Below are 16,936 nucleotides of genomic sequence, written 5' to 3' on the forward strand. Positions count from 1 at the left end.
ATCGTATTCTGTGTGGTTGTTTGAAACCCTCTATGAAATACAGTTGCTTCTTCTCTCTTTCCTCCACATGCCTTGTTGTTCATTTCCTCCTTTGGGTCACAGAGTATCTTCTCCCCATCTCTGATTTTCAATTTGGTTTTGTACTGTCTCTTCCATAATTTTCTTTAACTTTTCCTGTATTCCCTTTCTTCTGATATAATTCGACACCTCCTGAACATTCCATGTATTTTACTGTATATTCCTTGTTGTTTTTGCCCACCCCTCCCCACTTTCCCATTTATTGTCAATCGCCATAACCCTTCCTCCATGCTTTGTCTCTGAACTGAAAATTGAGTTCTTTGGTGGCTACCTAAAAGCCCTCCTTCTCATCCCCAGCCCCAGGATTCCTGCCATTTGGCTGTTGCATATATATAGGTATGCCTTGGACATGGGCCTTTTATGACTTTTTTTTATTCCCCTTCAGTATCCTCACACAAATACATTGCATAGGTTCACAGGTGGTTACTAGGCTGTCGCTCCCAAGAGTCATTTTAAGTATAGCCAAGCTTACTCCATATTTACCAGAATATTGCTGATGTGTCAGTACCCCAAGGAATTTTATGATTAAGATATAGGCATGTACACATCAAGCATGCCAACCAAGTACTGTGATCACAGTCTTTTTTATGTTTCAGTATTGCCTTTCATTGGTTCCCCTCCCCACTGTTGTTTACCGTTTTTGCTACACCTGCTTCATTTACATAGTCCAACTTGTTATTTAATTTGCAGTTTTTCTGTTCTTTGTGGGTGTGCATTCCATGGAGGTTGGGCATCGGGATAGCAACTCGGCACTGTAAAAACCACTGCCAATCATTAGAGGACAGGTGGTCCGCTGTGGTGACTCCTAACCGGGAAAAGCCGAAAGACATTTGCTGTGCTATTTATATACCACTGCTCCTTTATTTCACATTCATCTGTGGGTTGTTTTTTTACCTTACTTTTCCCTTACATTCCTTTTCATACCCCAGTAGTTACTTCATTAAATATTACTTATTTTTTTCTAAGACTTGGGCATTATCTTTATGTTTATTGCAGTTTATTGTACACTGTTAAGTAGTTATGAAAAATAATTTTTTTACCTTGGAGGCTTGCCCCTATGCCCCCCTTAATTGTATTACCCATCATTGCCCTGGAAGTTGAATCAGTTCCTCCCACTGTTTGCAGTGTTTTGTTGTTATTGTGCTCCATGTGGCATGTTTCATAGTATTCTGTTTCATTTAATGCATATTTTCTGCCTTCTCCACAGTCACAAGCCTTTCAATGTCCATTCCTTCCAATTATTTATTGCTTCTCTCTTTCTGTAGTCACTTTTATTCTGTCTGTAGTCTTGCCTTTCATGTTGTTGACCTTAACATCCTTCATAAATGCTCCTCTCCATTTTGTTCAGTTCCTCCATTTTCCAGAAGTTTACTTCTGAGTCACACGAAACATTGGATGCACTGTCCTCCCAACTCTATAGAGCTCTACCTTGTCTGTCTCTGTTTCTGTTTTAGTCTCTATTTTTGTGCATAAATTTCACTTGGGTGAGACTTCTCACATTTTTGTCCCTTTAACATAACATCTGATGTTGTCAGTCTTTGTTTATTCTTAACAGATGGGATTCAGTTCCGATCCCCGGAACTGGATCAGCTGTTATACTGCTTGTGCCAGCCAAAAACTCTTGAGTCAAGTCTCTACCCACAATGCCCCTGTGGACATTACCCCAGATCTCGTTTGCCGCTCTGTCAGCAAAACGCGGCAGCCTTCTCTCATTTAACTGTTGTTTATAATTTCTAAATTTATTGCTATATCTTAAAAAAATATTCACCCTTAATCCTCCTCGTTCTCTTGCTATCCATTCTAGTATCTCTACATAGTAATATATTGTCTTCTCTACCCTTTTTCTCTTCTAACCCTTGTGGGTTTTTCTTTAGTACCATCATTGGTACTTGCCCCTTTTTATCTCAGCTAATTCTTATCTACCATTGTTGGTACATCTCTTCCCCCCTTTTCCTTTAATTTTCCTTTTTCTGTGTGTGTGTGTGTGTGTGTGTGTGTGTGTGTGTGTGTGTGAGAGTGTGTGTGTGAGTGTGTGTGTGAGTGTGTGTGTGTGTGTGTGTGTGTGTGTGTGTGTGTGTGTGTGTGTGTGTGTGTGTGTGTGTGTGTGTGTGTGTGTGTGTGTGTGTGTGTGTGTGTATGTGTGTGTGTGTGTGTGTGTGCGCGAGTGGGTGATTTTTGGGTGTATTTTTGTTTTTCTCCCATCACACTGGAAAATGTCTAATAAATCGTCTATCGTTGAGAGGCACGTAAGGTTTTAAGCATTACCAGGACTTTGATAGAAAGGTGCCTAATTCCGATGGGTACCTTTCTTGTATTTATTGTTTAGGGGCATCTCACTTAGATTTGGACTGTGATATATGTAAGGGGTTCAGTCAAAGAAAGTTAGCAGAGTGTAGGAATAAACTGTTGCTTAAAGGCCTACTTAAATCCCCTTTCAGCAAAGCCTTGTCCAAGGCAGTCAGAAAACAAGAGGTTCCAAAGAAGAAAATATTTTCAGTACCAACTTCACCCTCGGTTCCTGAGGCTTCTTAATGCAAATCCTCTGTTCTGCACACTTCAGAACCAACAGCCAAGGTTCCAAAGCATCAAGTTAGTCCCTCCTCAGCACCATCAACTTCTACGGTGACATCAACATCCTTGTCGGCACCAGCCTCTTTAGGTTCTGGCTCAGCACCGACTTCACATTTTGTTCCACAGGCTTCTACACTGGCACCAATACAGCCACAGCCCACCCTCTCGGTGCCAAAGCCTATACTGGAAATGTCCAGGATGAGATCTTCATCTACTGTAGACCTGTACGTCAGACAGCTACCTAGTCCATTCCTTGAAATACCAGATTCTCCTTCGTCCCTTTCAGTACGGTCCTCTAGGAGTCTCTCAGAGTTGGATGTCATAAGGTTGGTGAATCAACTGACTGTTGCTGGCCAGAGGTATTCCCGCTCAGGCTCAAGCCCATCTCCCATTTGGAATGGGGACCTTTTCTCCTGGGACTCCTACTTATCCTCTGACTACAGTTTTGGAGCCTACCACTTAGATACCCCCGGTTCCAGCTGTTTTGGTGCAGTTAGGTGGTGTGTCTACCTCGGCACAAGAGGTTGCCTTGATATCATCAGTTCCTGCTATGGAACTGACAGAGTCTTGGGGTCAAGAACCCACCTTTGGTTCTGTGGTTTCCAGGTCGGCACCTAGTTTTAGTATGATGCCGATCTCGGTTCCAAAAACTTTAACGGTTTCGGATCCTTCCCTGGCTCCAACCTTAGAGTGTGACCTCGGTTCTGAGTTGGTCCTGCTTGGTTCCAGGCTTTCACTCCTCTTCAGGGGGTACCACCTTATAGGGTTATGGAGAGGGCCTTAGCCTCCAAAGGCTCCCAGCTGGTACCACTGTGCACCAAAGCTTCAAGTTAACTAGTTAGATGGTCCCTCCTCTTTGGAGTCCCCCTCAGAGATCCCCACTGAGGAGCCACCCCAAAAATGGACATGTAAGGGAAGCATCTGGATTCCCCTAAAGAATCCATCATGGAAGACATGGATTTCAATGAAGGGGAGGGTACCCCACGGTCACCCCCTGAGAATGCTTCCTTTGGCAACATCCTAGAAATTTTGAAACAGAGGGACAACTGGAAGTCCTAAGACCCATCCTCAGAGGAAACTGTGTACTTGCAAGCTTTCGGTGCTCGACCATCTACCTCCAGGGTGTCCCCACCTGCTGACGATCTTGTCAAGCTTATTGCACAGTGGACTTGGAAGGCTTCTGATGCCACAGAGCCTATTTCTCAGAGATCTGACAAAATTTTATCTCCTCAGGAAGACCACCAATATTGGGTGAAGGGTTTGTCAGTAGATGCCATAGTGGTGGCTGCACTGAAAAGGAACTAGCTGATGAGAGTCCTTCTGTTCATCCTCCTAACAGGGAGTTCAGCACGATGGACAGGTTTGGAAAATGGATCTATGCTTCATTGATTTTCATACTCAGATCCTTGAACTTTATGGCACATTTTACCAGATTCCAGAGAAACCTGATTAAGGAATTATCAGAAACTCTAGCTGGGGCCGTGTCCAGCGAGGTACAAGATAAGGTTGTCTCACAGATAACCACCCTTGAGTCTGTATCGAACTCGTCCATGTGACTCATCACCCATGCAGTTGAAGGGATGAACAGAGCAGTGGGTTCCAGCATTGCCATTAGGCGACATGCTTGGATGCTGTCATGTGACTTTGCGGAGCCCTTCAAGTCTACCTTTGTCAATGCTCCTTTTGATGAATCGTCCCTGCTCAGCCTTAAAGTAAAGGCCACACTAGCCTGGTGTGAAAATTATGGTAAGACCCTGTCTGCTGTGTGCATTCATTTTTCCACTCCTCAACAGTTCTTTTTCAGGAATCAGAGGAGCAGGAAAATGTGGTTCAAGAAGTCTCAGGGACCTTTCCATGACATATGTGGCAGCGGTTCCCCTCGAGACAAAGTGGGGAGCTCAGATAGAAGACGCTGACCCTGGGGCTTAGGTGGTCTGCGAAACCAGAGATCTCTTCTCTGGGCAGCCCTACCAGCACTCCTGAAAGGAGGCCTGATTGCTTACCTCTGGAAGCAGTTGGGGAAGACTTTCTCTGCACCTGTCAGCCTGGCGACAAATAACATCTGATTTGTGGGTGCAGAAAATAATTTCCAGAGGCTACAGTATTCCCTGCAACATAATTCCCTGCTCTCTAAGAAAAATCCCAGCTGTTCCACCCCATCAATGGGATCAAGCTGCCCAAGAGATACACAGGCTGCTGCAAAAAAAGAATCATCCAAGAAGTCCCACCAGACCAGTTAAAATCCGGGTTATACTCAAGATTCTTTTTAGTGCCAAAAAAGACGGGGGATTGGAAGCCCATACTTGACCTCAGCTTTCTAAACAAGTTTGCCTAGCAGACAAAATTCCGGATGGACACGGTTCAGTCTATTCTTCCTTTTCTGGAAAAAGATGATTGGATGTGCTCTGTAGACTTTCAAGATGCGTATTATCACATAAAAATAGACAACTGCTATAATGGTTCCTCTACTTTTGGCTGGGAGCCAGTCATTACCAGTTCAGAGCACTACCATTTGGTCTGACCATGGCCCCCAGGGTGTTCACCAAATGTGTGGCCGTCATCACTGCCCAAGTGAGATTACATGGATTCTGGGTGTTTCCTTATCTAGATGACTGGCTCCTCACTGCCCTCACCAGGGATCTACTAATCCAAAATTTAAGTTCAACACACACTTCTTCAAGTTGCTCAGCATCACAGTAAACTACGAGAAATCTTAGCTGTCCCCACTCAAGACTTGGAGTGCATTGGAGCATGACTTTATACAGTGTCCTGCATAGCCTTTTTACCCCTTCCCAGGCAACAGAAGATAAGATGCCAAGTCCAAGCCATTTTACCAAAATGAAAAGTACCAGCTCTCCTTGTTCTTCACACCCTGGGTTCCATGGCAGTAGCTATCACCTTGGTTTCCATGGCACGGTTTCACATGAGAATACTTCAATGGCTTCTGGCTTCACAATGGTCCATCCTTACCCACTAAGTCACCCAATCTTGATAACGGAAACTTGCAAGAAAGATCTGTCTTGGTGGATGGAGTCAGAAGAGATCCTTATGGGTTGGATGTTTGTTCCCCCACAACCCAAGGCCATAGTGACCACAGATGCCTCCCGGATGGGTTGGGGGGGGCATTATCTGGGAGAGACAGTTCAAGGCACTTGATCTTTCCAAGAGGCCTACTTGCACATCAACGTCCTGGAAATGAGAGCAGTGCTGCTACCATTACAATCCTTTCAGAATGTTCTTCCTCTGGGAATGGTTGCAATCCAATTGGACAACATGTCAGTAGTGTGGTACATCAACAAAAAAGGGGGAACCAAGTCCTAGCCCCTCTGCCAGGAAGCTGTCAGAGTTTGGCAATGGGCGATTTCTCCAACCACTTTCTTGTAGCAATGCACATCCTGGGGAATTACAACATGATAGTGGGCAAGTTTAAGCAGACACATCCTACTGCCACATGAGTGGTCTCTGAATCCCAAAGAGGCAAAACAGATATTTCGCCGCTGGGGCGAGCCTTGCTGTGACCTATTTGCCTCCCCAATAAACAAGTGCAGCTCGTATTTTGCCATACCTGCTCCATAGAGAGAGTCACCAAGAGATGCTGTCCTCCAAGATTGGACCCAGGTCTCCTTTATGCATTTCCCCCAGTCCCCCTCATTCCTCTTTTTCTGAAGAAAGCCTCGAGTTGGCGATCCAGAGTAATCCTCATTGTTCCTTTCTGGCCCAGGTAAGTTTGGTTTCCTTCCTATGGCCTCACTTGGTTCATTGACCTTGGATTAAGGACCCAGCTCTGGATCTGCTGTATCACCCCAAGGGCTGTCACACCCAGACCTTCACTCCCTTAGGCTCATGGCTTGGTTATCCAATTCCAGTAGTCACCAGGCAATCTAATATTACTTCCCCTGTCTGAAAAATTCTTCTGTCTTCTTATAGGCCATCCACCAGGAAATTATATTATAGTAAATGGAAAAGATTTTTCTTTGGGCTTCTGAGAATAATTTGGATCCCTTTTCAACTTCGGTTGAAAATATTTTAGAATTTTTGGTGGATCTCTTTAACCAGAGAGCATACCTCTCAACCTGGAAGCATCAAAAATCTAGACAAAGGCCCAAGAAATATAGGTACGGATCTGTATGCTAATCAATGTAAAATGTGCATACATTATTATGTAACCCTGCCCACCCCAATGGAATTGTGGGATACCACCTTTCAAACACAAACTGAAGAATAGACAACCAAAATATGGCCACAGACCCTGTAGTAAATGGTAACCATTTGTTTCTGAAATGTGTAGCAATGATGTTCACTGGGAAGGCAGAAGATGATGAACCTTTGGATTTTGTTTTTGGTGACTTGCAGTATGTGGGTTTTGTGGTAAAAGTAGGGCATTCAGTGGTGGTCAATATTCTAATCTTAGCAAAAGAATATTATAGTTTGTTAGGACCTCCAAATGTCATTCTCCATGGCCTACTGATCAGTGGTGTAGCTAGAGTTTGTGCCACAAACATACACACACACACACGGTCGCATAAAAATATTCAAATTGAGCCCTTAATAACATTGTCTGAACTAGCAGTGCTAAACATTCAAAATAATAACAGCAACACACTACACTTGCAGAGCCCTTAATAATGCAAAGGAACTAGCCGTCTGAGCCCTTAATGAAATAATGCAAAGGAATTAGCAGTGCAGTACACTCGAAAATTGTCTCCAGTTTCTCTCATACATAAATTCTCATGTACATATAAGAAATCAATGCAGTACAGTACACTTCACTTGTTTGGTCATTTCTCACACACACTTCAGTGCAGCAAGAAATAAGAAATGCTGCAAGAAGCCGAAAAAGATTGGTCCCAAAAAAGTAAACACAAAGAGTCACACACTTCAATGTAGCGAAAAATGCAATAGCAGTACACTTGAAGCTTCCACTTTAGTTTCTCTGGTATACATAAGAAAATCAACACAGCACATACATAAATAAAATACCATTCCTAAGAATTAAGTAAACTCAATGCAGTGAGGAAAAATACCAGTCCTAAGAATTAAGTAACAGCATAATAAATCACAACACACACTTCGATGCAGCGAGAAAAAGACCGGTCCTACAAATTAAATAAATTATAGCAGTATTTTTTTTTTTTTTTAACCTTACCTGGAGGAGCCAGAGGAAGAAAGAAGTCCTGTATGCTCTGCGTGAATAAAACTCGTGGACCGGTAAAGTTAAATTATGTAGTAATGGTATTTGCTTGGCAGCTGAATTCTGACAGGCTGTCTGTCTACCTTGTGCTGACATCATTACACACGCCCTGCACGTGATGAAGTCAGGAACAGTAAAAAAAAATCTTCAAAAAACCCTGGGAAGTTCGAAAATTAAAAGGGCCACTTGGGAATTCATGGCATCTGAATATTTTGCCCTCAAAACCGGTATTTACCGAGGAATTTGGTACAGCTGAGAGGTATGCCAGTGAGTAGCTGCTTCTACCATTACAGTTACTGTAGCAATCATCTCTAATTTTCACAATGGCTATGATGACCTCTCCCTAATCTCCCATTGCTTGTGTAAAGTATTTCTATAAAGGAATCCTACTTATTAAACCTCCCTTCAAGGATCCATTATCATCATGGGATCTTACTTTTATTTTGCAACATTTAGTATTACCCCCCTTTGAGCCAGCAGCTACTTGTTAACTCAAACTTTTTTCCTGGAAAATCTATTTTTTAGTGGCCATTACTTCCACCAGAAGGGTTTCAGAAATACAGAAACTTTGTACGAAACTGCTATACATAATCTTCCATAAGGAAAGAGTGTCCTTGAGAACTAACCCTTCATTCCTTCCTAAGGTGGCTTCCGATTCAAACATCAACCAGTCCATTCATTTACCAGTTTTCTTTCCAAATTTCTCTAACAAAGGTGAATACTGTCTACATATGCTAGACGTTCACAGACAGCTGAGATTTTATCTGGACAGGACTAAGGATTGTAGAACTTCAGACCAATTGTTTGTCTCCTTTTCAGGACCAAAGATGGGTAAACCTGTTTCTAAGGTGACTCTATTGAAATGGTTAAGCGATTGCTTTACTTTTATTTATGAACAGAACACCCAACCAAGTAACACAAACTGAGAAATCACAAAGCAGGCCGGTGTTACAAGAAACAAGGATAAAATTTATTCTTAAGCGCTTTCATCACAGATTACAGTTGACTTCTTCAGAAAAAACAGAGTGCCTCCACCCCACTCCTTCAATACTCATTACAAACACATTCCTAACCAATTTGTAAAAAACACCATAGGCATTTAAAGATACAGACTCCCTGTTTGCTCCGCAATTATACATGCAAGAAAAAAACAAACTAACTATAAAACATGATTCAACATGTACTTTAAACTTAGTATTTTGACAAAAAATCATAAAGTGAACAATTGAATAAAAAATCAACAATTAGATTAAAAAATCAACAATTAGATAAAAAATCAGCTTTTAACCTCAAAATGCTGGTTATTGAAATCATTTCATTAAACCCTGGAAAAATATTGGTGTTAACCCTTAATTGCCATAACAGTTCTTAAAAAAAGGTTAAAAGCTGATTTTTTTATCTAATTGTTGATTTTTTCATCTAATTATTGATTTTTTTATTCAATTGTTCACTTTATGATTTTTTGTAAAAATACTAAGTTTAAAGTACATGTTGAATCATGTTTTATAGTTAGTTTGTTTTTTTCTTGCATGTATAATTGTGGAGCAAACAGGGAGTCTGTATCTTTAAATGCCTATGGTGTTTTTTACAAATTGGTTAGGAATGTGTTTGTAATGAGTATTGAAGGAGTGTAGTGGAGGAACTCTGTTTTTTCCGAAGAAGTCAACTGCAATCTGTGAGGAAAGCGCTTAAGAATAAATTTTATCCTTGCTTCTTGTAACACCGGCCTGTTTTGTGATTTATGAACAGAACAATTGTAAAATACCTGCACCTGTAAGGGCTCACTGAATCAGATTGATGGCCATTTTAGCTGTTTTTATTCCAAGGCTTCTCTGGCTGAAATATGTGCTGCTGATATTTGGGCATTGCCTCATACCTTTATCACTCATTACAAATTAGATATGGTCTGCAGGGGAAGAGCATCCTTTGGCTCTATGGTTCTCAGGAATATCCTTCCATAAGGCCACCCAGGATATAGGTAGCTGGAGATTCTGTCCCACCTGTCAATAATAAACAAAGACTGACAACATCAGATAAAGAAATTATGTACTCACCATAACATTCCATCTGTGTTGTCCATCTTCGTTCATTCTTGACGTCCCACCCTCCTTTCCCCTTCATTTGAGATTTCCTGGAGGTTCGTACCCTTGTCCTGGGCTTGTATTAAGGTTTTACCTTGGACATGGCTCCCTCTCATTTATTATCAAATACTTCATCTTGCTGCAATTTGCAAACTTGATCTGAGGTAATGTACACAGGGGCATTGTGGGTAGAGACTTGGCTCAAGAGTTTTTGGCTGGTGTGAGCTGTATAATGGCCAAGCCAGTTCCGAGGATCGGAACTAATTCCCATCTGTCAAGAATGAATGAAGATCGACAACACAGATGGAACATTATGGTGAGTACATAACGTCTTTTTTTTTACGGGGTCCCTCCACCATCTTGTCTCTCTTTTCTTACCACCTTGTGGTTGCCTTTGTGTTTTGTTTATTTCCTTCTCATCTCTTTTTACTGGTATGAAGCCCCTCTGCGCTCACTTGTTTTCTTCCCTGTGACAGTTTCAGCATCTGACATTGCAGCACCCCCCCCAGTGTCTCTGCACCATGTACCCTACATCTAAGGTTGATTTCCCAGTCCATGTCTGTTAGATGAGTTGAATATTTGCTGCCTGCGTTGTTTAGCTGTGTGTGAAACCTTTATTTAAACTTTTGAACATTCCCTATATATCGTGGCCTGAAACATTCCCAGTCCCACTGTACTTCCATTCTTAAGTCATTTAATACCTTCAGTAAAGCGTTCCTTCCCCTGTACTATTTCTGAGTAATCCTTTTATGAACATTACTAGAAAATGGAATGACATTAAATCTGTCTGTTTGCCTTATTATTTCTGTTTTCTACCGCAAAAGAATGAAATGTATCAAAACTTGCCAGAGTCTGCTTTTGGCTGCTATTTGCTGCCATCCCACTCCGTCTATCTTCTCTAAAAGTGTTTTGTGATTTCCTGGTCAGAGCTCATGTAATAGCTGCATTACAAATTGTTTCAGTTCACTGTTTATCACTCTGTCTTGCATTCCATCCACCCTGATGTTAATCATTCCTTAGCAAGCTAGCTATATTGTGCAAATCTGTTCTTGCAGTTCAAATTAATTGCTGCAGATCTTGGAAGTTATCTTGTAGTCTTTCCATTTGTGTTGGTTGTTGCTCTGTTGTTTGTTTCAAGGAGATCACACACTGACCTGCTGTGATTACCCTTTCAAATTAAATGCATAACTGTTCCTCCTTATTTTATCTTTCAAAGCAACAGTCTTGTTTTCATTTTGTTCCTGCTCACTCATCTTTCCTTTTGAGTTATTTTTTTTCATCCTGGGAACACTATTTTATGTAAATTTCTGAGATCCCTGTCCAGAGCTTTGGGTTTAGGCAGCCATCTTGCCTGTGCTTTCTAGCACCGTCCAACATTGTTCTACATTTTTCTTTTTAAATTGCTATATAATGCATTGTTTAGCTGAACCTGCTATTCACTCACATCTCTCTGCCTCCATTTTTTAGTTAATATTTCTTTGTATGTTTTAAACTGTATGTTGTTCATTTTGAATATCTCTTACACTGTGTAACTTAATAAAAATGTATTACTGATTATGTAATCACCATCTTGGCATAAAAAAGATCGCTTTGAACCAGTGGTCTGCCCTAGGTAGATAGATAGATAGATAGATAGATAGATAGATAGATAGATAGATAGATAGATAAATAGATAGATAGATAGATAGATAATAGATAAATAGACAGACAGGGAGACAGTGATCTTCTGTCTGTGTAAAAGAATATGCATGCCTATTTAGACAAAAAAGCAAAACCTGATCCAATAAAGCCAGCATTTGCTGTTAAGTTTGTAAGAGTTGCTCTTAGGTTTTACACTCTCAGGATTACTGAAATAATCAAGGGAGATGGCGACAAATACCCTGCACAAGCTTTGCCTCTCCGCTTATAAAAGTCTTTTTTTCAGTGCCTCTTTGAGTAGGTGGGTTTATCTGAATGAGTTTCACTGAAACGTGACTTATTCTTGATAGTCCTTAGACACACTGCACGTTTGCCGTGTACAGCTGTGAAATTAGTGGATTAAATTCCCATGACTGCTATTGTCACTGACGTAGGAATGCCAATGCTTCTGTTGACTGACAGGTTCTGGAAGAAGACCTGAAGACTGTTTACTTTATACAACTGTGAACCAAGAAGGTACAGCATTACTCCTTGGATGCACACGAGCCTGCAGCTTGTGTATGTTTGTCATGAATAATGAACAATGAAAGGAATACAGAAAAATTAAGAATGAATAGAAATAACAGTATATACTAAGCTCCCTGAATAACCATTAATGTTTCTTTTCTTGAAAATATGTTATTGGCACTTTGGGCACAAGAGTATGTATTAAATTAATTCCTCAGGAATCTGTGATTATTCTGATTTACTCATTCAGTTACTTGCTTAATGTCTGTTTACATACCACTCACACAGTTTCTTCCACTTTTTGTTGAAAATACAGATTCAAAAAAACAAGGATGACATTACTGAGATAAGAAACAATGGAGGTGGAATACCCCAGAATGTCTCAAATCAGATCAATCAGCTGAACACACGGGTATGTACTTTTTTCCATATTTTTTCTTAACAAGTCCCAGTTAGGCATAATCTTGATCTTTGAACTGTGGCTGTACTGCCAGGAAAAAGGTTACTCAATAACAAGTGATTAAGATTTCATAAGTTAATATGAAATGAGGTTTGTATTACTACCAAGTGGCTGCTTTTGCTGTACTCTTTTAGCACCCCCTTCAAAACATAATTTTATCAGAATCTTAGGTTCATAGTGATTTTCCGTGGAATTACAATGATTAGAAAAACTACATACCCTTTAAAATAGTTTATCAAAATCAAAGTGATGGCAAAATCATGTTCAGTGGAATTAAAATGATTAGAAATTCCTCTACCAAAAGCATTTGGAAAGTTTTAAAGCACACATTATATAAGTAAACAGCTGTAATGCTCTGATCCTACAAGGCAGTTAGTGATTTGCCTTCTAATATAGTATCTTCTTCCCTCGACATGGTCTGTTTTATTTCTTTCTTTAGTCTCAGTTATAGCTGAAGTTTCTTTTCCGTCTTGTTTGAGTAGAAGTATCATGTCACATCAACTTTCAGCTTACAGCCTTTCCTAAGAGCAAATATCAAACAGACAAGCTGTCATGGTCATGCTTTAGGCATGAGATTTCACTGAACGCTGGAATGAAGTATTGTATTATACTCGATAAACTATATCCTGAAAAAACGATATTGAGAATTTAGGAATGGTGCCAATGTGGTGCATCCATCAGGCGTGGACAACTATTTGACCATTTTTTGAATAATGGTATAGATCTGATTAGTTCCAATTTTTCTGCATTTTTAAGCATTACATTTTGGTCCAATTCCTCCTGTGACCCCCATGTGTCTGCCCCCTGTAAGCAAATTTATTTCTCTCAGCTACTAGCATTGTGGCACACAAGAAGAGGGACTTAAAAACAAGGTGTAATGGTCATTATTTATCAGGGAGTTAGGGGGATGTTTTGTATGCTTGTAGCACCTATCCATGCTGGCTAGAAAGAACAGTGTGATTTCCACTTTGCTGGATACAGTATGAGTGATTGTTTCCACACACTATCACTGAGTGTGTGCACAGTCCATAGCAGATTTGTACTTTCAGAGTTATAAGTTGTAGCCATTGCAGTACCTGGACTTTCCAAAGGTGGCGCTATTGTGACAAGAGTCTGCCAAGACCTTCTGCCCAGGATGGGTGAGCTCACAGCCATCTGTCTCCAGCTGCTTCTGCAGCACCCGGGCCAGTCAAGTCAAGTTTCCATCTCTCTCTGCCATGAAGCTGGCATTTTTTTTGAAATAAATGTTTTCATTGAGTTATGTCATTATCGATTAACACAAAAATGAACTCATCACCATAATAAAATTATAAGTGAGAGTGAAATTTCATACCTGAGCCCCCCCTTCTTCTTTGTGAATTGCAGAAGTCAAAGATCAGTATTACTGCACTATCCCAAGCATATACATACAGCCAGTATGACAGTGGGACAATAAAATAACAATGTATTAATTGTTTATGTAGTATTCTTCTTGGCTCACCTCTCTTTTCTGTGCATGGCAGAAATCTAGATTAATTTGATCAGTGTCTATATTTCCTGAACACTCGGGTACATTAAAAACATAAAAACAGATTACATTTTCCTATTGTCTCTTCTTCATATCTATCTATCTATATATATATATATATATATATATATATATATATATATATATATATGTGTGTATTAATATGTTTGTGTGTATATGTGTGTGTGTGTGTGTGTGTGTGTGTATATATATATATATATATATATATATATATATATATATATATATATTTTTTTTTTGGTCTTTCTGTGTGTTGACTGAGATTTTCAGGGGAGACCCGGGGAGAAGAGCTCGACATGAAGTTAATACCTTACAAAGAAGAAATTGCAATAGGTGGTAGTGTTGTGAAGAGAAATAAAGCTGTCACTGCACTCCAGGTGACTCATATTTGATTAGCAGCAGGGGTGCTGGAGGAGCCTCAGTGGTAGCATAGAAGTGACTGCTCAGTGTTGCCTCACCCATCTTGCGGGAGGAAGGAAGCCAAGGCTCACTGTAATAAAGCAGCATTATGATCCTGGCAAAGTTTGTGCTACATAAGCAGTGTGTAGAGAAGTCTGGAGGTTGTGCATGTATGGAAGCATATACACACTGCCTGAAGTCAGCAATTGTGGAGCTCACACGGCTGCTGCAGGGTGGTGGGTGTTAGGGTATGCTCCCCAGCAGCAGTATGATGCTGCACCAGTGCTGTTTTGGCAGCCAATACCATTAAACTTCTTAAAGCCTTACTATGTCTAGGCAATTCAGATCCGATGTCCTAACTCAAAAGAATCATTTCTTTAGTTACAACCATTTGCTTCCCCAACATTTCTGACAATGTACTCTGTAGGGAATTTTAAAAATCTGCCAACTCATTACACTGCAAATGTTCCCAATTATCTCTCTATTTCCTATCCCACCTCCAACATGTGCTGTATGTCTGAGGAAGAATTCTCTGAAGTTTGTTGGGATATAAAATATGTATGTATACACTTCCAAACAAAATCCCAAACCTGCTGGATTTTGTTGCATATCTAAGAATCCTTCCAGATCATTGTTTCTTTTTTCATCTCAACATCCAAACTTCCACAGGAATACACTCTGCTCCTGAAGACTTTCCTGTTGATTGATTATACATCAACATTTTTATGTTTCCCTCTTCCTGTCTTATAGGTTTATATACTTACTAGACTGTTGATTTGTGAGGGTCTTAAGAAGCCTAGATTTACATTCCCATGGTAGTTTTTAACCCCTATATTTTGCTTACGAATAACGCAGAGACAGGCCAAACAAGAATATGTTGGAACATTTGCAAGTTTCCCCTTTCCATGAGGAACAGGGGTGCTGAATCAGGAGTGAATGTGCAGTTACCCATCCATTCATCCAAGTTCATTTGAATGGAATAGGAGAAGTTCTTTGCTTTATTTGGAGTTGAAGATGGTTCCAAAGAATAATATTCTCTGTGATACATACCTGTGCCTTGAACATTTTATGTGTTGCAAAATGCATTTAAATCTCTTAAGATGGTGCTTATGATGCCATTGGACTTACGGATGTGTACTAGGTCTAACAGAACAACGTCTGTTGAAGGACTATATATGAGCAGAATTCACCTCTCAGTAGCCTGTATGAAACTGAGGAAGAGATAAGCTTTGAGATGGTCTGCATAGCTTGTATGATTTAGACCCTTGATTTTTTCAGTGAGAAGGTATTGTGATCATTCTAGGTGTGACAATAGTATGGACACATACATACTGAAAGGGTCATTATACTCAGTAACTGGTCTAATGACTACTTAGTACAGTAAGTGATGACATTCATGGACCTGGATGCAATACCATTAGATATAAGTTGTGTGATTAAAAAAAGACTTCATTATAACAGTGGATATACGGTGATCAAAGAAATGTTCATTGCTGACATAAGTTCTCAGACCCTAACTACATATCAATGTTCAGGTTTGTGATATCAGTGGGATGGTCACAAAGAGATTCTTTTTGCCAAAGGAGGCAATTATACACTTCTTGGCAATTAGTTTTAGTCCACAGTTTTGACACCAGCTATTTGTTTGGGAGTGGTCCTCTTTGAGGATCTTGGCGTCCTCTGGGGAGTTTATGATGACACCAAGTTTACAGTCGTATGCAGACTTGGTCAGCCAGAAACCCTTAACATTAGCTCTGCCCTCTGAGAAGTAAATTCCAAAGAAGATGGCTCAAGGACTTAACTCTTAGGTATATTGCTAGCGGCAGGTCTTTTGGAGCAGATAGAGTGGCCCGCACTAACTGCATGTCTTCTATTTGTGACCCAGTTTGCTAACCACATGTTATTTAGGGACTGACATTTAGCTGGGAAAGTTTATTTATGATACTCAAGTGGGATGGTGTTGAACATGATTGCAAGGTCTAGATATGCAGTGTGCAGTGCTTTGCTCTCGTCCATTGCTTCAGTAATTTTTTTTAATACGTCAACCAGATTAAGTAGGCAGGATCTGCCCTTAACAAATCTGAACTGGGTCGGGGAAAGAATCAGTAGGTTATCTATATCCTTATTTATTAATTCCATAAAGATTCTTTCCATAGCCTTACAGAAGAGCCTGGTCAGGTTTATGGGCCTCTAATTACTTAAGTCCTTTGAAGACCCATCTTTTTGCAATAGAATGTCTTCTGCTGTCCTCCATTCATCTGGCACATAGCTTCTTTTGAGGCTGATATTGAATGACTTCTGTAGGGGATCAGAAAAATTATGTTCTAGGCTGACCATTAAGCAGCCAGGTATGTTAGCTGGTTCCATAGACTGAATGTTCTTGGCCTTAAATAGCACCTTGAGAACTTGTTCTTGGGAGATTTTTTTTGGGGGGTATAAGGATAGGTATGTGATTTGAGAATATTGGAGGTGAGAGGGGTGAA

At 40.4% G+C, this 16,936-nt stretch overlaps 1 protein-coding gene across 1 annotated transcript in view; it reads left to right on the forward strand.

Moving 5' to 3' along the window:
- The window catches only part of LOC122792709 (cubilin-like), a 3,134,001-nt gene that overhangs the window by 40,724 nt on the left and 3,076,341 nt on the right, over positions 1 to 16,936 (forward strand). Inside the window, exon 3 of the mRNA XM_044060295.1 lies at positions 12,383 to 12,478. Coding sequence (XP_043916230.1) covers positions 12,383 to 12,478 — 96 coding nt within the window. The remainder of the gene's footprint in view (positions 1 to 12,382; positions 12,479 to 16,936) is intronic.

This window comes from Protopterus annectens, chromosome 2.part0 (genome assembly GCF_019279795.1).
Source record: "Protopterus annectens isolate FY-2018-M chromosome 2.part0, PAN1.0, whole genome shotgun sequence".
NCBI lineage: Eukaryota > Metazoa > Chordata > Ceratodontiformes > Protopteridae > Protopterus > Protopterus annectens.